This window comes from Condylura cristata, unplaced genomic scaffold, assembly GCF_000260355.1.
Source record: "Condylura cristata isolate star-nosed mole 26May11 unplaced genomic scaffold, ConCri1.0 scaffold00004, whole genome shotgun sequence".
NCBI lineage: Eukaryota > Metazoa > Chordata > Mammalia > Eulipotyphla > Talpidae > Condylura > Condylura cristata.
Window position 1 is genome coordinate 71,819,982 of NW_004567105.1, and position 27,898 is coordinate 71,847,879.

A 27,898-nucleotide genomic window follows, 5' to 3' on the forward strand; every position below is an offset into this window, starting at 1 on the left:
CTAGTGAATTGAAGCTAGGCCACAGAGTGGGGTTATTAGCTTGGCTTTGGAATCCTTGGTTTTCCTCACTCCTGGTGCTTCACATGGTGGGAAGAAAGTCATATCCTTCATGGCAGTTAGGTGGGTGGAGGAGTCTGGCTCTGGATTCACTGGCATCTCCTTTACACAAATACCAGCCCCAGATTTCACTTTTGTTTCTCAAACTTCCAATCAGCTTGCCAAGGAGTTTGCCAGAGGGAAAGCAAGGAATTGCCCTTGCTCAGAGGCAGAGCTACCAGGCATTTGCTGTCTGAAACAACCTCCCATGATAGAAGAGCTGTAATGATGACCACAAGGACTTCTGTCTTTAATGTGCTTGTTGCAGACTGGGCATGGGAAATTCTATAAATGGTACACTCTGATGTGCTAATGATGGCTTTCAGCTCTGGTCCTAAGATTCTTTCCATCAGAGCTGCAGATGTGTGTGCCTTTAGGTAGATGGACGCAGACACGTTGCAGGCACCCCACGTGGTTAGAGGACCAAGGTGCCCTCAGACCTGACTCCCCTTTACTTGTGTCTGGGTGACACTGTTTCTCTCCTCGCTTTCCTCGAGCCCCAAGGCTCCAGGTCCAGCTCACCGGCCTGCTGATAGGAGGAGGCCTTCTCACTCACTCCCCTGCTGTCTTCCCGTCTTGTAGATGATGAGCCAGGTGGAAGGACAGCAGAAGAATCTTGTGCATGCCATCGAGGCCCTGCCAGGCTCTGGCCCCCTCACAGCCTTGGACCAGGACCTGCTGCTCCTGAAAGCCACCTCTGCTGCCACCCTCAGCTGCCTGGGCGAGTGCCTGAGCCTGCTGCAGCAGAGTGTGCACCAGGTGGGCCAGCCCAGCCTCAAGTCAGGGGCCTCAGGTAAGACTCGGGCTGGGTTTGCCAGTGAGTTTGTGTGTCTCATGGCTTAGACCTATACATCCGTCCGTCCGTCCCGTCCGTCCTGTCCGTCCGTCCATCCATCCATCCATCCATCCATCCATCCATCCATCCATCCATCCATCCACCCCTCCTTCCTTCCTTGTGCCCCAGTGTTGTTTTGTGTTTCCCTCCCTCCTCCCCTACTTAGTTTGGGATGTGCTTTTTTAAATTTTTAACCAGTGAGAAATGTGCCATCCTATGACACCGTCAGCACGTGCCCCTGGGTATTTATGGAGCTCCTCTGGGCTTGTAGGAGGCGTGTTCTGGATCTCCTTCCATCAGTGACTGTGCTTCAGGCTCTGCATTTGAAATCTATTGCTGTGCAGCATCTAACTGTGCCTGTGGTGTGTGCCTGCCACCCTCCAGCTGACACTCTGTGAGGGATGTGTTTGCCTCCACCCCTCACCCACTACCATCACCATCCTCTTGAGCTCTCGTATGAACCTGAGGGGATTTCTCTGGAAGACACACCAGAGCATTTCTAGCTCTTCCTGAAGAAGCTAGAGATAATGATATACTCCATTGAGATGCTGCAGTCCTTTTGGAGAAGGATTTGATCAATAGGCGGATAATCAAGATATTAGTGAAGATTAAGTTCAATGATAAAGGTGAAAATAGTTTGAGGTTGGTTGTCCAGTATAATTGTAAAGCATTAGCATTAATAGATGAATAGAAGCCTTGTTGAGCCTTGTTGCCTGGGGCCACTTACTTAGTGAGGAAACGAGGCAACTTGGGTGATGAAAAGTAAAGCTAGGTTATGAGTGATTGTGATTCGGGCTTTCTTGGGTTGCCCTTGTCTGCTGTGTCATGGAGCTTTCCAGAGTGGTATGGGCTTTCCAGAACAGTACCCAGTGTGCGGGTAGGTGGGGTCTCCTACATACCCACCCTCAGGTGCTGAGCCCTGATTCTGCCTTTGCAACACATTTTCTGTCTTCTGAGAAGAGGTGGCCATTAGCAGAATCTACCTCACACAATGCCTCAGTGGGCAAAAAGAAAAACTACGCTGGTTACTTTGTTTCCTTGTCTTTTTAGCTCCTTCTTATAGTTATGTTCCATAGAACACAGCATTTTAGGTTTTAAAACACTCTGCATATATCTTTTAAATCTATGCCCTTCATTGGGGAAAACAAAATAAATTACTTCCTGTGTTCAAAAATTCCTGTGTTCAAAAATTCCTAAAGCTAAAACAGAATTCCGGAGTCCTAAGTTGGTGAAATAAGAGCATGGGGAATCACAAGGAGATTCATTTGTTTAAAATAGCTGAGCTCTGGGGGCTACAGCCTGGCTCCCATCATAGGGACATAATGGTTGTATCTAAGAAATGCCTGCTGTCTTTGATGGAAATCAAGATCGCATTAAAGTGGAGCCCAGTCAGGGTTCCCTTTAAATGTTTAGTGGGCAGGGAGGTCCAGACTCCCCATTGCATTCCACCTACCCTTTGTTCCTGCTAAGAGTCTCTTTGTTTTCTGACCCCTAGGACTGTTTTTTTTTCCCCCTGCTGCCCTTTTGCTGGATCAAAAATTAATTTGTGATCTTGTAGCATTTCATCTTCTGCAGCATTTATTTCATTGTATCTGTTAGGGAATATGTTTTTGAAGCCTTTACCTGCCACTGTTTCTCCCTAATGCTTATTTCCATTCAGACCCATTGGACAATTGCACTGAAATCTGAAAATTACTTTAGTATTCATCTGCTTCTCACCTATACTTTCTGGCCTCCTAGACTGATACCTGATCTTATTTTTAAGATACAGTGGACTGCAAATATATAGCGCATACACAAGAGAAAACAAACAAAAAAATCTAAATCCAGTGGGCAGACATGCTTCCTTTAACTTTTGTTTAGGGAGATGTTTGTAATGAAAATTAATACAGTGGTTGACTTTTTGACCAGCGCTTTCGGGGTGCAGGCCTCTTCTGTTCTTGGTGGCTACTAAATCTATCAGAAGAGTTTGATATAAGCAAATCATTGATGGGGGTGAAGTGTGAGTGGGTATTTGTTTTCCCCAGTCTCAATGCCTACTTCTAAATGTCTGTTTACAATGCAGGGAGGACCAGCCTCAGAATTGGCAAGGTCTGGCTTCTTGGGCTTCCTAGCTTTTGGGTTAATATTACAGGCAAGAAACTGAACCTTAAGGTAATTTGGGGGCACAGAATATTGTGTTACCTAGGTTTCTGGTTAGTTTCTTTCTTACAGGCCTTGACCCAGGTCTCGATCAAGGTAGACAGGTGCAAATAGACAAGCACCTTAGTGTCAGTTAAGACCTGGGATGTTGGCAAGGAGCGATTGGTGTAAGGCCCGTTGAGGAAGAATGCTGGACTCGGGGGTGCTTGTATGAAGACAGCAGAGCCTTTGGGAACTGCATTGGGCAGCATAAATGAGAGCAAAGGGTGCATGATTGAAGGGAGGAGAGCCAGAGCAGTGTAGTGTGCTTTTTTTGTAACTTGCCTTTCCAGTCACGTTTTCATTGTCTTAAGCCATTTGTGGGGAATGTCAGTTCACACGTCAGTTGTATCAGCCCTCCTGCCTTTCAGTTTGGCAAACAGTGTCCGGTGAGGAGACTGCCAGAGGCCCTTCTCCTGGCTTTTCCTGTCAGCTGTGTTCTTCCTCTGCTGTGCTTCACATTCTTTACAGACCCCAGTGCACAGCACCTGTGCTCCACGGAGATGCCCGTACTTGCTACCCCACTCCAAAGAAGCCCCCGATGGCCTCCATGACCTAGTTAAAATAGGACCGATTTTAAGTCGGTCTGCTTATGTAGAGAGGTATAAATATTTCTTAACCTATAAATGTTTAATTTGGAAAACACTTGGCATCATTGGAAGTCTTTATTTCAGAAAACATCCTGGGATGGCACGGACCCAAGTCACATTCCACAGAGCAGCTGAAAAATGGGACATTTGGCTCCTTGCCATCAGCTAGTGCCAACATAACGTGGGCCATCTTACCAAACTCCACCGAAGACGAAGACGAACGGACCTTACCGCCAGAGCCGGAGGTGAGCCAGTGGTCCTCTCGGGGCATTTTGGTGGCTGTGTTCTCGCTTGTTCTGATAGACAGTAATTATATTTGTAACTTGCTCATCTCTGTTTTAAGAGGAGACAAATTATAAACTGGAAGCACAACTTTGTGCATGCCCGACACTTCCCTTCTTGTGTCTGGCAGCGGCCGTGGGTGAATTGTGATCCACCAATGAAGCTTCTCCTATTCTCCTTGAAATAGGAGTCATTTTCACTTCAAGTGGGAGAAATCCTAGCACACCCATTAAAACGATGCCTATTGACATAAGGGGAGCAGTTACAATATATTATGGCTCCCCTGAATAATGGCTTCTTCGTGTGGTTCATGCTGACATAGCTCCTGCCTCACACGCTCGATCCCGCATGCTACAGACCCGGCCAGGGCCGCGGGGCAGTGGCTGAGACTGGGCGCTGCGCTGCGGCCAGGGCCTGGTGGCAAGGGACCCTGCCCAACCCGGTCAGGGAGGCGGCTGCCCCTGCAGCTCCTGGCATGAGCCAGGCCCCCAGCAGGCTCTCAGGACTCTGTCTCCTGCCCCTGTGACTCTCCTAACTGTGCCTCTAAGTGGCAGCTGGAAGGAAGCCAACTGCAGCCCTTCCCTTAGACATTTTCCTTTGCGTCGTGATTTTTCATTTTTTTTCTCTCTTCTTTGATGTACTTGTCCCGTCAACATGATCTTGTGACCTGAACCGAGACCTACTTCACCCATATGTTGTTAGAGGTTGTTCTTAATTTTAATTGAAATCACTTTAGTCTGAAATTGTGGAACACTTGCAAAATCTGTTCTGTACAGTTGAAATCCCCAAGGCAACTTCTCTGATCGAATGGCTTGGGTTATGAATGGCACGTTCCTCCACGCTCTGTGTGCTGACAGTGTCTGGCAGTGACTGGTCGCTCAGCTCCCATAGGGACAGTAGCAGTCTGCCTGCAGATGTTTCGTTAGCACCTGTAGGGTGCCTCTGCTGGGTCTGAGAGGAGTGTACCCGGAATTCCAGGCTGAAAGCGCTTGCAGTTCAAGTGCAGGTCAGTTGGAAGGTAAGTGGAGAACAAAGAGATTAATAGGTGCCCTGTTTCCTGTCGCTCTTTGAAGGGGCTGGGTGGGATGACTTTCGGAGAGGGATGCTTAGCTGCTGAAGTGTTGAAGCTTGCCATCACTTTGATTCCCTTGGAAAAGAATCTTTTGGGGGTCATGTCATGAAAAACATATTGAAAGTTTTTCTCTAGTGAGAAATTGACAAGTCCATCATTGCTCTTTAGTAATTTTGTAGACTCCATTCCCAGCAGCATTCTAGAGCAAAACCTAGCAGGGTTTTAGCGTAATAAGCTCACCCATCAGGGCGACAGGCGGTGTTCTTCCTCATTCTGTGGATCCCTTTTAGCGCGCTTGTGCCTTTCCTACAGAGGTTCCTTAAATCCTGAAGTTTGAGAGGCCAGGTCTGTTCTTTTTGCCAAATCGTTGCCTTCTTTGCTTGATGAGTTAGTGCTATTAGTGGAAGCAGGTAGGTGTCCATGGGAAATAGACCTAGCGGTGAGTATTTTATGAGGATTACATCTGAGCAGAGAAATCAAACATTGTACAAAATGAACAGTGATAGCATATATTTAACTGTATTTAGTAATAAAAAATAATTAGCTCCCTAGGTCAACATTTAAAAAATACTGCAGAGGAGCCCTAGGGAGAACTGTTTCTGTAATTTCAGAGTAATCACTAGACCCTGGCTTGTCACGTTTGCCCTGTATTTCTTTGATGAGAGCAGTCTGTGGTGCCACTTGACAAGTCCTTATATAGTGAGGGGCTTGCAGGCTGTGATGATATTTTGATGGTTTTCTGAGAAGGTAGCATTAGCATTTTCTGCAGAGACTCCCTTTTTTTTTTTTTTTTTTCAGTGACAGGTGGTAGGTGACACTAGTGACCCAAACAGCTATTTTTAATTTTAAACTATTTAGCTTAGTCATATTTTTCTATCTTTTACTAATTGAGAAAGCCAGCAACATCCACCCAGTCGTTTTCTGCCAGAAAAGGGAAATGCTTCCTTTGCTTCCTTTCCTTCTCTTTCATATAATTTGCAGAAAGCACCCAGGACAGATTCAAGTGAAGTTCCTAAGCCTAAAAATCCCATATGAAATTCCTTTTGACATAGAGAATATAGGTTACTCTGTGAGTGAATGTTAGGAGCTAATGGTAAGAATTATGGTTATGGTGGTATTTTATAGCTTTGTAAACTTATTTTCTTCTGTTTTATTGTTAAGATGACATTAGGTCTTTGAGAGCTGTAATCTGGGTGTAAATGGTACTTCCCGCCCAGGTGTCATGTGATTTTAATCCCACCACACTGTCAACCCACTCCCTTCTCATCAGATGCTGTAGTCTCAGTCTGACGCTGTGTGAGATGGTATCTGCCCTGTCCCTGCACCTCAGACGCCAGTCCACTAATAGGTTATTCTGTCCTTCTGACCTACTGATGCTAGATGGGAGGTTCCTGTGCCCCTCTTCTTGGGTTCGATTAATTTGCTGGAGTGACTCACAGTACTCAGAGAAACATGTACCAGTTAATTATGAAAGAGTAGAATTCAAGAACAGGTGGAAAGGGCTCAGAACTAGATATGGGGAAAGAAGCTTCCATATGCTTCCAAGACCCCTCTCCTCTCCCAACACCTCTACATGCTCACCAAGCCAGAAGCTCTCCAAAAGCTATCCTCTTGGGTTTTTTTGTAGAGACTTCAGTACCGTAGCTGCCGCTGATTAAACCATTGCCCACTGGTGATTAAATTCAGTCACCAGCCTGAGGTCTGTGGGTAGGACTGCAACTTTGAATCCTCTCCTCACACCTTTGGCTCCCCTGGCAACTGGCCTTTCCTTAGTAACTGCCCAAATCACAAGGCGAAAAACAACCTTTGTCTCTTCTAGGAAATTCCCAGGGTTTAGGAGCTTTGTACCAGAACTGGGAATGAAAACCAAATAGATAATTCTTATAATAAACCACAGTTTCACACTCTCCTCTCCTAGTTCTGGCTTACTATGAAATAGCTTATAGCTGTCTAGAAAATTAATGCATTTTCAAACTTAATCTATTTAATTTTCAGTCAGTATGCATTTAATCATGAGTTAGAACTGTGGTTGGCTGTGTTATCAAATGCAGTGATCTTAATTTTTTATTCTACTGGGGCTAGATTTAACTAAATCTAAACATGACGTATTCTACCATAATGAAATGAGCTAGAATCTTGGTTTTACTTCTTCATAGAATAATTTTTCAACTCTAACAGCATTTGAAATTTAAGTTCAGACCAAAAAGGCTTTTGCTATGCTGTCTTCACTGAAGGACACCTTGTTTTAGGACAGGAAAGAGAAATATTTGGAACATACTAGGTACCTTCATTCCACCCTCCTGACTGAAAACCTCACTAACGCATTCTTACGTCTCAGACATTCTTACCGCTATGTGTCCAGGTGCACAACAGGTTTTATAAATATGGTTGTGTGAGGTTTGGGAATCTGAGCTGGTGACCCAGGTACTTGTGCTGCTGTTACTGCCGGGAAAGATCTTTTTTTTTTTTTTTTTAAGATTTATTTATTTATGCATCCAAGGCCAGAGGTGCAAGGGGATGAGAGGATTCACCAGAGCAGAGTGGGGAGCAGGACATGCAGATCTCCTGAAGTACACTGCTGAGGGGAGCAGCGGGTGAGATGGGAGAGGTCTCCTGCACCATGTGGGTCAGCTCCCCAGCAGCTCCCAGGCTGGGGATCAAACTACTGCAGTGGCTGCGGACAGCTTCATAGTGCTGCACTTTAACCTGTTGCACCACCATGGAGGGCCCCGGCAGGAAAGATGTTGGAGGTGTCTGGAGGCAGTTGCAGTAGATTCATTGTTCTAGGGCCTCAGCCCCACCTGCACAGGTGTGAGAAGCTTTGTTTGGGCAGTGACAGCAGCTCCTCAACTTCTGGATCATGCACACCTACCTGGGAGAGGTGTCTCTTTGAGCTGGAAAGACTAAAGGGGACTTTTGCTCCTCCCACCTTGTATTGATTCCGTAAACACCTAATTTCCATCAAGTGCCTTTCTGAGTGAAGCACCTGGTGTGATTTCTGTCCTCTGCTCTGCACAGTGACTCGTCTGCCTATTGTAATGGAAACAGAGACCGCTGTGAATGACAGTGCTCACATGTGATCACACGACCCACCTTTCTGGAGGAAGTACTGCAGACAAAGCCTTAATTTTCCTTAGGTAAAATTTTATTGAAGTAAAATTAATAAAAAAAAAAGAACATTCACCCTTTAAAATGCAATTTTTATTGGTTTTTAATTAATCAAAGTGTAGATGCATTGTATAAGGTCACAGGATCCCTTGTGTCCTTCATGGTCAACTCCTCCCTCTAGTCCTTGTTCACTGCTGATCTGTTTTCTACCCCCATAGTTTTGCCTTTTCCAGAATGTCATATAAATTAAATCCTACTGTGTGTAGCTTTTTGCATCTTGTTTCTTTTGTTTATCATATTGCTTTTGAGATTCAGCCATGCTGGGTATCAGCAGTTCATGCCTTGGTTATTGTTGGTTAGTACGTACTGGAGTTTCCTCATTGGTCAGTTTGAAAACATCCTCAATCTCCCCCATAGATAAAATAGAAAAACAGGAGTACTCTGAAATATTGGTAATCATTTGAAATAAATATTTGGTGCGCAGACACCTACTGCTGGCCTAGGGGGGTCAGGTGGGCCATCAGTCCTATGCTGCTCCCCTGGGGACCCTAGCCACGCCTTAAGAGCTCGCTGTCAGTGCTGTCAAACCCTGAGCCGATTGCTTCATTAGAAGCTTTGTTTGGGTAGTTGTCTAAATTGCAGTGGCAATAATGCCTATCAAGTGATCACACCTCTTATGCCCCCCAAACCTGGTGAGTTTTAGAAGGACATCTCATAATGTCCCTAAACACGGAATACCAGCATATTCAGCATGTACAATCACCCAAGAGACTTTACTTAGAAAATAACCGGAGTTGAATTTTCAAGTAAGCTTGTCCTAGATCTCCCCACTTCCCCCAAGGGAGGAAAATTGTTTTACAAATAAAGGAAGGAGACAGATAGAAAAGACTCAGCTGAATTTTGCCTCAAGAAGAATTTTTATGCCTTTGGTTGAATTGTCATTTTAGTAGTGAACTTTCGAACTGCTTAAAGCATCTAAAAATGTCAATTTGAAAGCTCCAGACACTCAAGTTAAGGCCTGGCCAGTATAATCCCCTCAATCTGTTTTTATAATCTCTTTATTTTTGATCACCATGATATACAACTATCCAGATAGTTCTTGACCGACTGTTGTATCAGGGATTGGATAGTGATAAATTTTTGAAGCAAGGTAATATGCAATATATTATTTTCATCCTTTGTATAATTTTTAACATCAAATTTCAAGTCCATAGATATGTTTAAAGTATTTGGCATATATTTCTTTTTTGTCAGTCATTTCATCAAGGAGTCAGATGATGACCCCTGACTTCAAATGATTCAAAATCACTTTATTGAAATGTTTTCACGGAAATCATGAGTCACCCTCCATGACTTTGCAAGAATATGCCTTACCTGAATCAAAGGAATCTCAGGACCTAGAGAATCCAAAACTTGGGTTTCCATTAGAAAGGGAGAAGAGGGGAACAGTCTTTGGGCAGTAACATGTAGACGTGGTGAGATCCTCCAAACCTTCCCAAGAACATACAGTTCTCACCTTCAGCTTCCTTAAGACTTTCTGGTCTGACTAGTTTATCTCATAGGCTAGATTGCTCTAGGCTAGATCCCCATCTCTGCATCATGTTGTGAAGATTCTAAAGTAGTGAGGAAAGTACTATTCAGAGTAGACACTCAATATGTAGATGATAAACAAGTGGGTATAAATGGTGAGGTCCACGAGTACTTTTCCTGACTGAAGGGCATGCTCCTCTTTTCCTCCTCTCTCTCCCTTGTTCTTCCGTAGAAGCTCTGGAAGTAAATGTCACCTGTTGCAGAGCATATGAGTGTCATAGCTGTTGTGAAGAAAAAGACTCACTAATGGCCAGTATGTAGATCTCTCCAGGCAAAAGACTTATTTCCTAACAGCCCATGTCTAGTCATTGACTTTCACTCTCTATTAGACACAGTCTCGATGCCTATGTTGGGATTTGCATTATAATCTAGAAGATCCACTGAGGACAGCCATCTTGGATCTAACACTGTCAGAGTGTCAGAGTGTATGATTTTTTTTTTTTTTCACCTGGCTGTTGCTCTGGAGGGAAAGTAAGACCATTTCCCCATTAGGCAAAAGTAGATGACATGCTTCCTACCTGTGACACCTCCAGGATTATTAAAAATGTTAAGAATCCAAGTTGTTACTCGTGCTTGGAAATACAGTGCTCCAGCATGAATTTGGGTCCCCAGTGTGGTCGACGGTACTTATTGTCTGCTCAGTTATTTATTTATTCACCAAACATTTACTGAGCTATACCGTGTATTGAGCATTGACTGGAGGACTCCTTTTTGAACATATTTTCCATAGCCTAACATATTGAACTGACTTGTGTCCTAACCCCAGCTCATATGTTGAAGCCCTAACCCCTGATGGGACTGTATCTGGGAGGCAGGTCTGTAGGTAGTTACGGTTAAATGAGCTCCTAAGTATCGAGTGCTTATTTAGTAGAACTGCAGTCTCATAAAAAGAGGAAGAGAGAAATAGCACTTTCTCTCTCTCTGCTTTGTGAAGATACAGCGAGAAGGTGGCTGTCTGCAAACCAGGAAGAGAGATCTTACTAGAACCCGATCATGATGACAGATCTCGGATGTCCAGCCTCTGGAACCGTGAGAAAACGAATTCCTATTCTTTAAACCACATAGTCTGTGGTGTTTTACTCTGGACATAGCTTCATAATCAGTGTAATTATTTTGAGATCCTAGATTGGAAGCAGGGGAAATGGTAGTCAAGCAAGTGATGTTTCCAGATTGGGATGCCAAGACAGTGAAGTCCCAGTGGTGTGTGGCCACAGGCCTGCCTGTGGCCCTTAGCAATTAAGTCGGCCATCTGTGAGGTGGCAGGCTGTGCAGAGATGTGTTTCTGTGGTTCTCTCTTCTGCTGTCATTCTTGGAGCTCCCATGGCTAAGAGCTCCTTCCTGTCTTGCAAAGAAAGGATTTTTCTGCCCTTTCTTAATAAATCAACAGCCAACATAACCATCACGTACTTAGCGTTGTGTGTGGTCCAAGGGCTTCAGGAGCTGGTTTCTTGGCACTGTGGTGTGCCCGCCTGCTGCATAGCATCATGGCAGCATCTGTGCTGTGCCAAGGCTCATTTCAGTTCATGCTACTGTCTCCATCTCATTTCTCTTCTACTTCCTCTTTCCTTTTTGTGGGTGGTAATAAGTTTCTCTTTTCTTGACTGGGTGTCACTTTTATAAAAGAGAGGTAGAATATGATGGGAAGTGCCAAGTTAGGAGCCTGAAGAGTATGCCTCTGGGCCTTTAGTGGGTTTCAACACTGGAATAAGCTAGTCTCTGGGAGTTACCTTGGGAGAGGTCACCCTCCCTTCTGTGCTCCCACCCTTCCTTCCCAGCTTTGTGATGTGAACACCTGCCAGAGTGTTGGGGAGGTGTCTACCTTGGACTCATCCATTGTGACCTGGAGCCATCTGCAAAATACCAATCCCAATCTTTTCTATACCCCAGAAGTAAGAAAAGGATTAAATGCTTTGAAACTGGTGAACTACAAGGACTTAAAACACTAAACACTGCAATGTTTAGTATGAACGTTTCTTCCTCTTCTTTCTTTCCTTTTTGCCTTCCTATCATTTCTATTACCATGAAGAGAGTTGTATTTGAACCATAAGGGAAGAGCTAAAGAGATTGCAGAAATGGAGGTGTTTTGGGGTATTTATTCTCACCCTATAAAATGGCCCCCAAATTGACAACTCCCTCCACTTCACCCCCTTACCTGCCTAGTCCTGTGAAATTATACCACTAGATAAGCTTTTCACGATCTGCCTGGCTTACATTTTTATCTGCCCATGGCGAATAACTGTTCTCAAGGTGATTTATATGCTGCCTCAAATGACATTCACTTTCCAAAGATGGAAAGTCAGTGCTCAGAGATTTATGATCTTGAAGAAAGAATGATATGGAAGAAAAGAGTCAAATCTTTCTCACATATACTTTGGGCTGTACCTGTATTAATCAAAGAGTTCTTCTATCCCTTTGAGATTGGAATTGAGTTTTGTTCTATAGATTATGGTGCTGTGTCATGCAGGGGTTTACTGTATGCTCAATTGTAATTATAAATTTCAAACTTTTGAAATGACAGGTGCAAGCAGTTAGAGAGTATATGGTGGGTGTGTGTTAGAAGTGCACCCTGTGGTATAGGGTTCAAACAAGCATGTCTCTAGCAGGTTCACTCCACTCAGCAGCTGTCTGTGTGTCCTCCTGTCCCCAGCCCCCTGGGGCCATGATGTCCTCTCCTTACAGCAGTAGAGTAGCCGGGACTACGAGGGTGGGCTATGAGGTGATGACTGAAGTCAGCTGTCAGCTGACACGCAGTCACTGGCTTTGGCTTACTTCTGTGGTGACGATGTGCTCCCACCAGTCTCCTGAAGCCTCAGCCCCTTTCCTGTGTTACCACCATCCACATGCACCTAAGAGGACACTGGGCTGTCCTAAGTCACATGTGAGGCTCTTTATTGGCTAGAGTTGCCCGCACATGACCTCAACGTGAATCAGTATGAGAAGAGGGGCTATAAACTGGCCCTGTGTTTTAAGTACACATAGTATTAAGTACAGCTAGACCAAGGAAAAAGGAACATAACTTTGTTAAAAATTAAACACAATTTAGAAAAGTGTCTCAATTCTGAAAACCATAAAAGTGTTAAACTTACTCTAATCTCTCTTCTTTTTCTTCCATATTATTAGAATTTTGCTTCCCTCTAAAAAAGAATAAGACATTGTATAACATTTTTTCTTTCTTTTAAAAAAAAGATTTACTTATGCATATAAGAACTGGGGTGTAGACCAGAGGAACAGGGGATGAGAGGCTTCACCAGAACAGAGTGGGGAGCAGAACAGACAGATCGATGAAGTACACCGCTGAGGGGAGCGGTCTGCTGCAACACGAGTGGGCCAGAGATGGAGCTCACACTGCAGCGGCTGGCAATGGCGATGGCGTGGTAGGGCTGAGACTGTAAATCCCTGTGCCACGAGGGAGACCACCTTTGTTTCTTAAAGCTATTTTAAATTAATATTGTAAGAATGTCAAATCTCAAATCATTTATCCATACTGTGAGTTTAAAAGCGCTTGTGGATTACTCTGGAAATGAGCCTACACTGATGGATGATAGTATTTTTTTGAGAAAATGTGTTCCAGATCTCAAATATCTTCTTTTAATACCTTGTGTACTACAACACAGGGCCAGTTTATAGTTCTGGCTTAACAATAAATAACTCAGGGAGAAAACAACTCCTTTGGGGAATGTAAAGTCTTCTCATAAGTGACTAATCCTCCTTCTGTGTACTAAATTGAGAAAAGAAATAGAGGTAAGAGGAAGAGGGACAACTTTTATGTGCACCTGTCTTCTCCATTTCCGTTAGAGTGAAATTTTTAGAGCAAAAATCGTAAAGTAAAATGGGTACCTGCCTATTTGCTATTGCTCTGAGATCAGTGGTTCTCAACCAGGTGAGTGAGCCTGCTGGTGCCCTGCTCACATGAAGGGTGGGCGTCAAGGCAGTTACTTCCCGAACCTCCACAGGAAGCTGGAACACCCTTTTTGATATCAGAGCACATCATGACATTTTCACTAGTTGGATTTCAAGTGTCAGTTAAACAGAAGTGGGAGACGATTGAAGCGTTCAGTTTATGTATAAAATAACTTGGTATTTATGTTCTGTAATTTTTAATCCCTCTTTTACACAAACATATTTCTACTGACGTAGATCTTGAGGAAATTTCAATGGTTTATAACCATTGAAAATGCAGACCCTTGAAGAACTGACTGATAGAAGATATAAAGGAATAACAAAAATGGGAGGTCCCACTTTAGGTAATTTTGTTCCTGAGAGGAGTTACAGTGTTTTCAGAAATTGCAGGGGTATGTCATAGAGAAGTATGGTAAAGTGACTGCTATGTTTGTATTCTCTCCAGTGTTTTGACTCGATGTCAGTTTAAGTTGTCCCTTTATGGAGACTGGAGAGAGGATTAGCATATATCTCTTGTGTCCCTGCAAACTAAGATCTTTAAGTCTCATGAATTGTAAGTGGTCATGATCATAGTTATTTCCTGGTGGAAACATTTCAGAATTAAATGAGATCATATTATTTCAGGTGTGGCTCAGTGCATGACACATAGAAGGTACTCAGTAGTGAGTCCTTATTAAAATTGTTTCTTTAGTCTGTCTTACCCAACTATCTTACACAACTGTATGTTGCGGAGCCCAGAAATGTATCTGCTGTTATGGATTCCTTAAGTGAGATTCATTTCTCTCTTGGTAGTCTTTCAAAAGAGTAATCTGGGTCTAAGTGATGACAAAATAATTTATATTAATGGGGACATGTGTTTACAAAAGGTTTTCATTAGTAACTTACTCAAGTAGGGCTTCTCCAGCTATTTTGATCAAGGCTGTTCTGTTGCTGGGGTTTTTCTTACCTGGGATAACTCTGAGGAAGTTCTGAAATCATCCAGCCAGGGAGCATTGTGGGCCAGTCATTGGGCATCCATCAGGGTGGACTGATTTTAATGGCATATTCCAGTTTTGCCTACCATAGGAAGTCTGGGGTATAGAGAAATAAAGAAAATATTGGTTGTATTTGTTCCCTGTTGATGCTTTTAAAATTGCCACAAATTTATAAGAGCATAAAATAACTCAAATTTATAATCATAAACCCTGTAGGCTAGAAGTCTAATACATACCTCTTTGCACTAAAACAGTTGTTGGTAGGACTTCTTTCCTTTCCAGAAGTACTGGGGAGAAATAGTTTTCTTGACTTTTCCAGCTTCCAGAGGCCACCTACATTCCTTGGCTTGTGGCCCTCTGCCTCCATCTCTGGGGTGGGACCCTTGTATCTCTCTGACCCTGTCTTCAGTCTTTCTCCCCTGTGACTTTGCTCTGCTGCATCCTCTTGCACCTCTGGCACCTTGTGGTTACATTAGGTTCACCCTGATAATCTTTGATCATCTTCCTATTTGAAATCAGCCGATTAGCAACCTTAACTTCCCCCCTGGGCTTGTAACCTAACCTGGTGGCAGTCGAAGGGAAGAGAGCTTAGATGTCTTGGGGCCACTCTCCAGCCTCCCACTGCAGGTAGTTTGGTTGGCATTTCTGATGTACCAGGGAAATAGGGCATCAAACTCTGGCTTGAAAAGAATGAGTCATTAACTTGCTCTCTTTGAGAAAAGCAGTCAGCTTATCTGAGTGCATTATTGGCAGAAAAGAAACTAACTTTGTATTTTGTATACAGCGAAAACTTTTCAGATTCACGTTCCCCCAGTCTGCCCCTGTAGGTCACCAAGTCATCTCCTCTCACAGCCTCCCAAGGGCCTCAGAGTTAAAGCTGACCTGAAGCCATGAAGTCATCATTGACTGTCTATACAACTGATAACTTGGCAGTGGGAGAGGAAGACTTAAAAATTACTGGTCTCGGCCCTCCCTGGTGGCGCAACGGGTTTAAGCACAGCACTGAGAAACTAAAGCCACTTCCACATGAGTTCAATTCCCGCCTGCCCCGGAGGTGACCACATGGCGAGGCAGACCTCTCCTGACCCGCCCGCTGCTCCCCTCAGCAGTGTACTTCTTAGATCTGTCTGTTCTGCTCCCCACTCTGTCTCTAGTGAAGCCTCTTGCTGCCCCTGAGCCTCTGGCCTGTACCCCAGTTCTGTATGCACAAATAAATCTTAAAAAAAAATTACTGGTCTCAAAAAATCCATTATTGTTGCATAAAAATAAGCTGAGAACTTAATATGAAGTCAGAAGTAGAAGTTCACTATTTGAATTCTTCCAGTGTACTTTCTGCAGGGGTTATACCGTAACTCTCCTGAGAGAGTTGTTTGCACAGAGCACACACATACTTCAATATTTTAAAATGTTTTACACAGTTGAAATCACAGTACAATAAAGAGAATAGATAATGCGACTTTTAATTTTTGATTTAACTATCTTGGTTATCTTCCTGTGTCAGTATACAGAGATTATATTCCTTTTAACAATGCTGAAGTATTGAGCCCGGTGAATGTATAGTAATTCATGAAGTCAAGTGCCCTAACTTATTTAGCTAGTAACTTTTTGAACTATTCCTGTGAGAAACTGTGCAAATATATCTTTTGTAGGGAAACAGCCTGACACTGGAATTTAAGTGGAAATTAGTTTACAAATGTGAGAATTTAACATTTTGCTAAGTATTCCAAGTTGTCCTTCCCAAGACTGAACCAAATTTAAACTCCTGCAGCAATATGTGAACAATCTTCCCGTTCTTTTGTCATTAGCAATGAATATCAATATACTTTTTAAAACCATTTTTAGAAGAGAAATAGTATCTTGTTTTAATTTCTATTTTTATAATTATGAGGGAAGTTCAGAATATTTTCACATATTTATGAGCCATTGATATTTCTCTTGCTTTATTGTCTTGTTCACAACCTTGGCACATTTTCCAGTCAATTGTTAGATTTTTTTAATTGTTAGAATTATATATATATATATATATAAGTCAATCAGTTTTTCTCTACCTGGGGCACATGTTTTGTCAATACTTTTTGTTTGCATTTTTGGAGGTAATAAGTGAGGACAGAATTCTTGGAGATAGTCAACACTAAAATATTTTCCTGTCAGTTGAAAGTCAGTCTCCCCTTGCATCCTTTCATAACTCAGCATTAGTTTCATTTGAGTCACTAGAGTTGTGTGGTGAGGTCATTGCCTGGGTTGAACCTCCATCTTGCTTACTTCATGTTGCCTGCTGTGTAGGAAGGTGTGCATGCTCTTTTCTTTTCTAGAAATGTCCTCTAGAAGAATCAAGTAGTCCTCCGCATTTATAGCACTGGCTGTGTGGAACACTCGTTCCCTCCTGGTTCTACTCTGCTCTGAGTCTGATGTCGAAATGTAGAGACTCATTCTGTGGTTCTGGATTGGTCGTCCAAGTCCAGCCAACGTTGATCTGATGTTGCTTTAAGACATTACTATGCGGGATGTCAAGTTGAAAAGCAATAGTTTTATAGTTTTATTTCTCAAACATGAAACACTTAATGAGAGAAGTCAAACTTGTTTGTTTCAAAGACATAGGATTGTGTGTGACATGATAAAGCACTCAGTTAAGCTTGTGAGGAGTGTGATTCAGACCATGTTTCATAAAACATGGGATGAAGACTTACTGTTCAAAACTGCAACACCCCTCAGAATCTCTAGCCGAGTGATCGAGAACACAGCCCCACAGGCTATTTTATTCTAGAGAAATGAGAACTGTACATCAGGGTTATCTAGAATCACAAAAACACAAATTTATTATTTAGAAGTATGTAAGTCCTGAGTCCACTTACATCTTTAAAGTTCACTTATCTTTTGGGCTAAATAATAATAGTCCTATAGTTCTGATCTTTAATAGTCTATACCATGCAGTGCTCATACCTGGGGTGATGGTAGCTGTCTCACAGATTTGCCCTTGAAGTTCTCATCACATGAGGTGTTTGAGAGCAGGGCAAAGCAGAGTATGCTAATGTGACAGTTTTTAAAGTAGAAGACATAGTTAGCCTCATTTGAATTTTATGGCAGTGGAATAATATAAAAACTATGAATTGCTACAGTTGCCCTCTTCGATATTGAGTATCCACTCACATTTGAATAAAAGCACAGGGAAACCTTGTAGTACCCTCTGTTACAATGAATAGAAAAATGGATGTAAAATATAAATTAAAAAACAGAAAATGCCTGTTATTTAAGCCAAAAGTTACTGAGTTTACTGAGTGGGATTTCAGAGATTGTGGCTTTCATGGAGCATTTATTAGTATTTCCCCATCATAGATCTAACAGCAGTCGTGGATTTGATGGTGTGTGTGTGTGTTTTCCTGCAGAATGCTGGAGCCTGTTTTCTTCCCTTGCTTTCCCCTTGGTTTGTTAACATTTCCAGAAATTGGGGCATACTAGGCATATATCTGAGCCATTCTTCAAAAAAGCAGGAAGTCTAAAATTGCCTGCACTTTTGGTTGCTCTAAAATTCCTAGCAATTGATATGTTTGAGGTACTAAATCATTGAATTTTGTCAGTCCAGAGGGAGTAATCCAGAAACTACCTCTTGAAGCAAAAAAAGAGTGAATTTGCCTGGCTTTGATCCTTGAAGGCTGCGTGGGCAACAGTGCATACTGATGTCACCCAATTCATGAGTGTGTGTTGCGTGGGCCCTGGAGTGAACATTATCTGCAGAAGAGTTCTTAATGCCCTTCGCTTTTTCCATTATTCATAATGCAAACCCTTTTGGCCTACAAAGAACAATAAATGCTGCTTGCTTTTAATGACATGTAAATCAACACCGTTCTGTGGTGGGTGATGCCACTGGGTATGTCCTTTGTGTTACCATGCTCTCCCCAGATTTCTGCTGGAGAATCAGGAATTATCGGGTCAGAGGCATACATGACAAAAACAGGTAAATTCAAAGTCAGCATCACATGGCCTCTTGCTGTGCCCACCAGAGCCAATAACAGTCATTTCGTCCGGTTGAAGTTGATAGTTTTCGGTTGTTTTAGGGCCAAGCTAGTCAAGTTTCCAGAACCTGCCCTAATGTTGAGCAATACTGTTTCCTTCCGTAGCTTGTGCTTAGACAGGTTTTTGAGTGAAGTGATATTCCTGTCTGTGTTCTCCCTGGCATCTAAGGCACTGCCGCATCCATACCTGCTCACTCAGGAGTGGGGTGAGAGAGTCCGAAGGGACCAGAAACACATCTCCTGCTGTGTCTTTGCTGGTTGCCAGGTCCCCAGTGTGCCTGCTGCTTCTGCTCTTCCCTACCACCCCCGCGGTCTGAGACCATCCAGCAGGACTGTATGGGCGCACAGCCCTGGCAAGGGCTTGGGGACAGTGAGGGGATGGAGAGTTGTTCAGTGAGCAGAAAGTTTCAGCTTTGCATGTGAGACCTAGAAATCTGTTCCATGGCAATGCAAATATAACTGCCACTACTGATGGGACACTTAAAAAGTATGCTTCAGTTAAAAGAAAACTAAAACCAAACATACATACATAGGTCTGGGTCCCTAGTCCCAGAGTTTCTGTGGTAAAGTCTGGGATGAAACCCTGGCCAGCATTTCTGCCCAGTTCCTGGAGATGCTGAGGCCGCAGGTTCGGGGAACCACACAAGTAGGTCTGATTTAGTGCCTCTCCTTGTTGTCTTTGCAAACCCTCATTGCTTGGCATTCTTTTGTCTGTCTTTACTTTAGAGTTCAAGCCTACAGTTATGTATAATTGTGGAAAGAGGAAGGCAATCCAGCAATTAATGGCATTAAATGAGAGTCTGAAAGAATACCTAACATGGTGTCATCGGCTTTTGTCTCATCATGTTTACTTTCTGAATAAAGGCATTTGCAGAAGCAGAAGAAATCCATCACCCAGCACAAAGCATAAGTCAGTAATAATTTAAACTGTGCATGTGGGAAGCCAGAATTCTGAGTGTGTGCATCAGTGGCTGCAAGAGAAGCGTATCATACCTAGAATTCCTTTGCATTTTTAGCACAGAGCTATTTTATTCTTATTGGCTGCCCATGGGCATCATTCCCTCACTTTGTTCCTGAGGCAAAGGTGTTTGGAAAGCTAGCTTCTGCATTTCACTAGGAATTGTAGATTTCAAAATGCCCTGTCTTGCTGAGCTTTATATTACCAAGGAGTGCAGAAAAGCTGGACTTGGCAGTCACATAGGAATGACTTGGGGCGCTATCAGGGGTTAGAGCGCCTGTCCTGGGGCCATCAGAACCTGTGTCATGGCTCAGATGCTGTTTTTGCAGGGAAATAACGAATGATGGGAGAAGTAGAAATGAATGGGGATGATACTAGATGTATAGGGCAGAACTGTCCGGAAGATCACAAGAGCAATTTCTTTCTCTACTGATGGACAAGGTAGCCACTCGCCACGTGTGTCCTCTGAGCACTGACAGTGTGGCTGAGGAACTGAATTCTAAAGTTCACTTGTTTTTAATTGATTAAATAGCTACAGCGGACTGGTGGCCTCTGTACTGAGCAGTGCACGTCCAGAGGAGCACGGATGTGTGTGGGATGGAGCCTGGGCTGGAGGAAGTTTAGGGGAGGAGCAGGAGGGAAAATGAAAAGGGGCCTGGTCAAGGGCAGTTGGCAGAGTGGATAGTTTTCTCGGGGCAAGTGGGTGTGTGGGGAAGAATGTTCTAGTGATACAAGACAAAGTCTCACAGGAGGAGTCCAGAGCAGAGAGATATTCCGGGAAGTGTTGGGATCATACATTTATGTGTCTGCAGTCTAGGGTGTGACTGCAGAGCTGAGGAAAGGAAGGGGATGGGGACTGGGTGGATGTCCGGGGATGAGGCACAGGGAGGTGTCTGCGAAGCTGACGAGGATGGTGAAGAGGATGGTGAGAAAACAGATGTCAGGGTGCTGTTGGAGCTTTTTTTTAGGTGAATGTGGGTCACTGAGGTGGTCGCGGGTAAGATTTAATAGTTTTTCTCCCCATTTAGTGTTACCTGACTGTATGAAGCTCAGCGGGCTTGTCTTGCCCATGGTGTATTAAGCTTCACCTGTGGGTATTTTTGGCTAGTGTTGCTTTTGGCTCTAGCTGCCACCATCACAGCTGTTCTTTGTGTATGCGCTTGGCATGCAATCTTAGGCTTCTCCCATGACTCCTGCACCCCCATAGCAGCTCACTCTTTGATCTTCTGTAAGTGGGGCTGGAAAATGAAGCTGTCAAGGCTGCAGGTCCAGGAGGACAGAGGCCATTCCTCTGCCATTGGGCACGAATGTGTCTAATGTTGTGCCTCGCATGTGTTTACTTAATGAAGGTGAAAGAAGGGAGTCGAACACTACCTGCACTCACCTGGTTACCTTTGCTGCAGGGATCTTCCAGGATGGCCCCACCCAGCACTCACTGCCTTTGTCTCCAGTCACACTGTTGCTTAGTCAGTCAGGCATTCTTTCTCCTGGGGTCAGGGTTCTATTTCTCAGCTTTCTAAAAATTGTCCATTGTTCCTCATTTCAACAGGAGAAACGTAGGTGTTGATTTCATTTCTCATTCAACTAAAATGTCAGTAACAGCATTTTTTGATAGACATAACAGTCCTGAGTCTTGTAAGCTCACTTCTACTGGGGGGGGGGGGGGTGAGGGTGACGGGGAGGAGGTGATACACCAGATTATGGTAGAGTTGAGAGCCATTGATGCTGGGAGGGGAAGCAGAGCTGGGGAAGGAGCGGACAGTGACAGATGGAGGTGGCAGTGGTGCCAGTTCTGGTGATGGTCCGGTGACACTGAGATCTGAGTGAGAAGTGCCCAGATCTGAAGGAGGAAGAGTGAGAGCAGCAGGTGCACCCGATGCAGGTGTGGGCTCACGTGCTGGAGCAGCACGTGTCAGGAGCAGACTGGGCAGACTGAACAGCAGGTGGTGTGTGGTGGGGAGGAATCTCAGAGTAGCAGAGCAAGACTAGGGGAGGCCTCTCAGGCCGCAGTAAGGACTCAGATTCCTTCTGAGTGAAGTGGGGTGTTCTTGAGTATGGCACCATGTGATCTGCTTGATGATTTAAGATGCCTTTCTGACTGCTGTGAGGAGATTTAGACTAGGGAGGGGGTGAGAGACTGATGGGGAGCTGATGTAGTCAGGTGGTGAGGCATCACGGTGGCTCGTGCCGGTGTGGTGGAGGATGTGAGAAGCAGTTGGCTTCTGAGTGTCATTCGCGGGATTTGCTGTGTGATGAGGGGTAGACCGTGCGCAAGATAGTGAAGTTCGGGATGCTGCCAAGGCTTTGGCTGAGACTGGAAAAATAAGGTTGGCGTTTACTGATATGGTGAGGATCTCATTTTGGAGGTGTTTTGGGTGCTTTTATATGTGATATGCCTATTAAATAGTGTGTTAGTTTTCTGTTGCTGCTCTAACAAACTTACAAAATGACTTGGTTAAAACCTCACGAATTTATTACTGTAGACCTCTGTAGGTCAGAAGTTCAACACTTGGTCATTGGACTAAACTCTCACTGGTTTGTCAGGGCTGTGTTCTGTTGTGGGGGCCAGGAGACGGCCTGTTCCTGCCTTTTCCAGCATCCAGAGGCCGCCTACATGCTTTGAGTTGTATACCCTGCGCCTTCAGAGCCAGCCATGGTCTATCTCTCTGGTGTTCCTACCGTAGACACATATTCTTCTGACCACAGCCAGGAAGGAGTCTCCAATTTTAGGAATTAGAGTGATTATTTTGGATCCACCTGGATCATCCAGAAGGCTGTTAAGCACATCTGTAAAGTCTCTTGTGTCATTCAAAGTAACATTTTGAACATGGATGCCTCGGGGAGTCTGTTATTGTGCCCACCACGGAGAGGGAGATGTTGGGAAGACAGTTGGCATGCAGGGGAATTGAGCTTGTCTTGAGATACGTACTTTGAAGTTGCTGGTATATACATTGTTCCAGCCATGATGTCATATGGCATCTCCAAGGGAGGGAGTCTAGTCATGGGGTCTAAGACCCAGGCCATCTGGACCATCTTGGCGAGACTCCCTCCTGTCGTGCATCCCCCCTGGGGGAATGTTCCCTGACTCTTCAGAGTGCTACTGTTGGTGAGACCCAGCTCAGAGTCCACCTCCCCTTCTGCTTAAGCCTCTCTGGCCACCTAGGTCACGAGCTTCCTTCTGACCTGTTGTTTGACTTTACTTCAGGTGTTCATATTTTTTATTTCAATGTTGATTCCAGAATTGAGAGACAATTCCCGTGCCATACAATACACCTGGCCAGCTAAGGTGTATCATTCAGTGCATGTTATACATTCTCAAATGCGTGCTGTATCACCACAGTTTGAGAGCATTTTCAATACCATCTCAAAATAAGCACTGTTCTGCTGTTCATTCTGCCGATCCTTCAGCCCCACCCCGCCCTGACAGCTGCTCACCTCCTTTTTGTCTTTAGATTTGCCTATTTTGAATGTTTGCATTAATGCAATCAGAGAATATGTGGTATTTTAGGACTTGTTGCCCTTTGAGTTGTAAATCTGGATTTGGGCCTGGCATACGTTCTCATATTCCTCTTGTATTTACTCATCTATTAATTGTAAATTTTTTTTACTGAGCGCCTCTTATGCAACCAAACTTTGTATAGGGATTCTTGGAATGAAAACTTGAATTAGACAAGTTTTTTTGTCACCAAACAGTTTGAGTTAGGATAAACTGAAGCCACATAGCCACACCCTCCACTCCTGAGTCAGGTTGATGGACAGCTGTGACTATCTTTTTTCCCTCAGTGCCACGTGGCTTCTAAGTCCAGATCACCCAGGGCCCTAAGCAGCCAGCCTTGCATGCCCAATGTTACTTTACCAAAAAAAAAATTGACACTCCTGTTCCCGTGGGAAAGAGCATGAGCAACTTGGCAACAAAATTTGAGCAAAATGCTTGATCATGTACAAAGTGCTCAGTGTCCCTTGCTGAGGAGGAGCCATTTCCTCTGTTCCTGTGACACCGGCTTTTCAAGTAAGGCTCGAGTGCTGAGTTGAATGACTGGTGAGATATCAGGGCTAGGAGGAAGAGTGTGCACACTTTCCTCCTGGAGCAGAAAACCACCTTGTTGAATGCAGAGGCCAGGCCTTAAGCATCCTTATATTTTCATTGTCAACTGTGGCCCTTTGCAAATGGTGACACTCAGGGTGACTGGGATGAGGAGAACTCAGAGGTCTGCTGCCTGCTGTCCACACACCTTACCCACCTGTACGTCCTGTGTGCCTGAAACCACCACTTGTCCTCCCAGAGGCTGGGAAGGTAGGATGGGGTCTCAAGGGTCCCTTCACTGCCTTCCTGGCCTCTGGAACACTTGGGTAGCGTGAGTAGCAGGCGCACTGCTGCCATCTCTGGTCTTCGTGCTGACCAATACTGCCCTCTCTGACACTGCCCTTGCTGCTTGTGTTTGTCCCAGGTGGCTCCCAGGTCTGCCTGGGATGCTTGGCTTGGCTTGATTTGTTTTAAATCTAATTCCCTTCTTAGCACAGGTGGTGCTACCTCATGGTCTGGGCCTTCCAGCTCCAGAATCCTCTGTGTCCGGCTTGCTGGGAAGGCCTAGAAGAGCTTGTGCATCTCATACAGCTTCCATAAAGCTTCTGTCGGGGTGGTTGAGGGTGGTGGGTGGGCGGGCTAGAGGGAAGTAGAGGCAGTGGCTTCCAGAACATAATGGCCATGGGTTCTACCACGTACCCTGTGAGGAAGCTGAGCGGTGGCCATTCACCATCCACTGGACTTGATGTTTTCTGGGTCTCATTGTCAGCAGTCTCCTAAGGGGTGGGTGCACCGTCTCCTCTTCATAGGTGAGAAGATTGAATCTGACAGGCGAAAGGCTTGACGTCCTTGACATCCGGGTTGCTGCTGTGGGAAGAGCTCAGTACTCTCCCTCAGTGCTTCACTGCCTCTCAGAACCATGGTGGTCGCTTCTGCTTTTGCGGCCTCCTTTTCCTCTCGTGACTTATCCTGGTGCTAACAAGCCTCCTTTAGGCTTGGACAGTTGACCTGTACTGCTGCCACACCCCAGAGGGAGGGCTGTGGTGACCCTGCCCCCCCCCCCCCCACCCAGAGCTGTGCATACAGGGAGTCTTGCTGAGCTCCTGGCCACTGTATTAATTCAGCGATGGGTTTGGTTGGAACGTTCTGGACAATTGCTTGCTCATTGAGATAATGTTGCAGAGCCATGGACAGCAGTTGGAGCTCAGGCCTTCTCCATCGGAGGCTAATGCTGACGGGTCCTCAGGGCGTCTCGTGGCCCCTCATTCCTGCATGCAGGTGGTCAGCTCACAGCTAAGCACGGTCACTGCCTCCTCTCCCTTTGCTGTTGCCGCTTCCTTTTTCATTTTTGGTACTTTCCTTAGGTTTTCTTTGCCCCTTCTCAATTCCTTTCTTTTGCTTGTTCATGTAAAAATGGTTTCCAAGCAGATATGTGGAAATTAGAAAGGGACAGGGACTGCCCTTGCCCACGAATGCTTCCCCTGATGTTTGCTGGGGCAACCTGGCACATCTCCGGTGCCTTTGTCCCGACTGTCTGAGCTGATGAGAATGCGCCTTCCCCCCTGCCCCAGAGTGACCTTCCAGGGTGTGTTTTATTTAAAATTAACCTTTCTGCAGGTCGGCCCCTTTGCTCAGGAAGAGCATCTGTCCTTCCAGTCTATGAGAGCCAAGTGTGGTAAATGTGTGTGTATGTGTGGTTAGAGCAAGAAAGCCAGAGCGTCCACCGCGAGGCAGCAGGAGGATTGTGATGTCAGTGGCCACCAACTCAGCATCTCCAAAATGGCAGCTGGGACCAGCCTGCTGTGCGGACATGCTTCGACTTGAATTTGTTTAGGACCAGCGCCAACTTCTCAACATCGGGGACTCCCCACATCAGTGACCTCGTTGTTCCTACCTCCAAATGGCAAGATAAGGTACCCTAAATCCAGTGGTGGCCTTCACGGCACAGGCGGTCGCCTGGCTTTGGATGTGGCCCCACGGAGAGGCTGGTACATGTGAGGCCCTCTCAGCAGCTGCCCTGCAGCAGGGCCTGGGTGTCAGCTCTGCTGGACGCCATCGTGACATGTGCCCAACATCAAGCTCTTTGGCATGACATCTGACCGGAGGGGAACGGCCATCCACTCAACTGAGAGACGCTCCACCCAACAAAGATGGCCTACTTTTGGCGACTCAGAGACCGGCATGGAAGAGATGCTTCAGGCGGAGAAATCCCACCTGTGCTAAGTGCGGGAAGGACAGTAGGTCATCCGAAGCGGCCACTTTACATTCATATGACAAATCTTTATGTCTGTGTATGTCCTCAGGGGAAATGCTTCTTCCAGGCACATGACAGTGAGTGCCTTGCACTTGGTAGTCATGCGATAGTCATTTCTTACGGGGGAATGAGTGACAAAAATGCCAAGTGAAATTTCCTGGCTCCCACCCATCTTTGTGTGCCCTGCGTTTTGCTGATATTACTGACTTGAGTACCAGTTTGGACTGGACCTTCCACTACAGCTATGCCAGTTTCTATGACTTTGGGCTGTTATATGGGGCTTCTTAGGGTGTAAAATAATTACTAATGTCATGATACACTCTGAGGATAAAGCAGTAATTGTGATAATTTGGTTAAATATACCTGTAAATAGTTATGTTAAAAAACTGACTAGAGATGGGAGTAGCGAGTGGAGAGACATCCTCGGGTTTATGGCTTCCATAAATGCCATCAACAGTGGTACCTTCCTCACAGAACTGGAAAAGTTGGTGCAGTGAGTTGATCCCAGGGCATTTGTACCTTAACATTCTTAGGCCCCTTCTTCCTGTAGCTGCTGAGTTTCTTTATTCACCCCCTTTGTATTTCATTTATCTACTCTTCCGATCTCTGGCCCTCTGGACCAGAGATGATCCTCACACACACTTATTTTTTCTGGAAACTCATATTTTGGTACACCAACTTCTGTTGACTCTTATACCCAATGACCAAGTCTGCCCGAGTGGCCATTATTACATGTGGTTACATGTTCTGTGTAGTGGTTAGAATTGTGAGGGAAGTCACATTGCCTGTGTCGTTCCCTAGTTACTCCTTTGCCCTACCACTGTCTAACATGGTCTTTCTGACATTTGAAAATAGAGGCTGGTGCCTTGGTCTTCTCCCCCACTGCCCACCTTTCTGTGGCCCTCAGAATATCAGATACTTATTCTTTTGGACATGGCTGGGTTCCCCCTTTTTACTGTATAGGCAATGTCTGGTCGTCATTCAGTTCTTGTCATTCAATACCAACCAAGGTCAGCTCACCCAATGCCTCTGTGCCAAGGTGACAGTGTGGGGGAGAGGTGCCAGGCTTTAAAAAAGCTCAAGGTTCAATATGTTGACTGCTGGAAGAGAAGCTGATGTTCACTCCCTGCTGATGTTATTTCTGTCCGTGGTCAGATAGATTTTCAGGACTACTGCAGAGTACTTGAACTTGGTAGATTATGTTTTCCACAATGTAGGTTTTGTTTACTTCTGTAGAATACCTGTTCTAAGATGCTTATTTGCTTGGGCAAAATGTGGCCGTAGGGTCCCACCATGATCCTTGCTAAAGCAGACCCCTCTTACCTGCGTGATTGTGATGTAAGGGCTCTGGCATGGAAGAGCTCTCTCTAAAGCCTGAACAAGCTCTTTTAAATGAAGATTGGGTGGTGAACCCTCTATGCCTCTCTGCTAACACCTCGCATCTAAGGATTCAACCCTCTGCACCAAAACACTAAGTTAGAAGACATTTACAAGTAAAAGGGACATTAATAGATCAAATTGCTAATATGGGTCATGGTTCTGGGCGGGACAGAGTTAAGAGAGAGCATTGTGAAGAAGGGTGGGTTGAATGTCCACACCCTGGGGAAGGCAAAGCAGGAGTGGGGTGTTGGGCAGGGGAGTAAGCTCAGGGGCCCAGTTGGAGCTAAGCCTGTGACAGGCCAGTGGACTGAAGATAAATTTCTGTTCATGATTTTCCTAGATTGACCCAACCTGTAGTTAAATTACTTATATGTATTGAATAAAATAGATTGGAATTGCAATTTGCTTGGAATTTGCATTTGTATTGAAAAGTATTAAGATTTTTGTTGAAAAGCTAAGGTGAAAGCCAAGTTCAGTGTGTCCCCTGTGCTGTGTCCCCATTGAGGAGACTGTGGAACCCATGCAAACCTCAGTTATGTTTTTGCTTCTCACTTTGGCCCCCATCCGTAATCTTGTGCATGTTCTACTTCCTCCGAGGCAAGAAGCACAGTAGGTCCTCAATGGTTTGTTCAATCTTTCTGTTA

General features: G+C 44.8%; 1 protein-coding gene across 2 annotated transcripts in view; it reads left to right on the forward strand.

Moving 5' to 3' along the window:
- Positions 1–27,898, forward strand: part of OSBPL10 (oxysterol binding protein-like 10) — a 221,625-nt gene that overhangs the window by 169,559 nt on the left and 24,168 nt on the right. For both annotated transcript variants that reach the window (XM_012720407.1, XM_004676357.2), the window contains 2 exons: positions 679–889; positions 3,787–3,947. In XM_012720407.1, the coding sequence (XP_012575861.1) occupies positions 679–889; positions 3,787–3,947 (372 nt within the window). The remainder of the gene's footprint in view (positions 1–678; positions 890–3,786; positions 3,948–27,898) is intronic.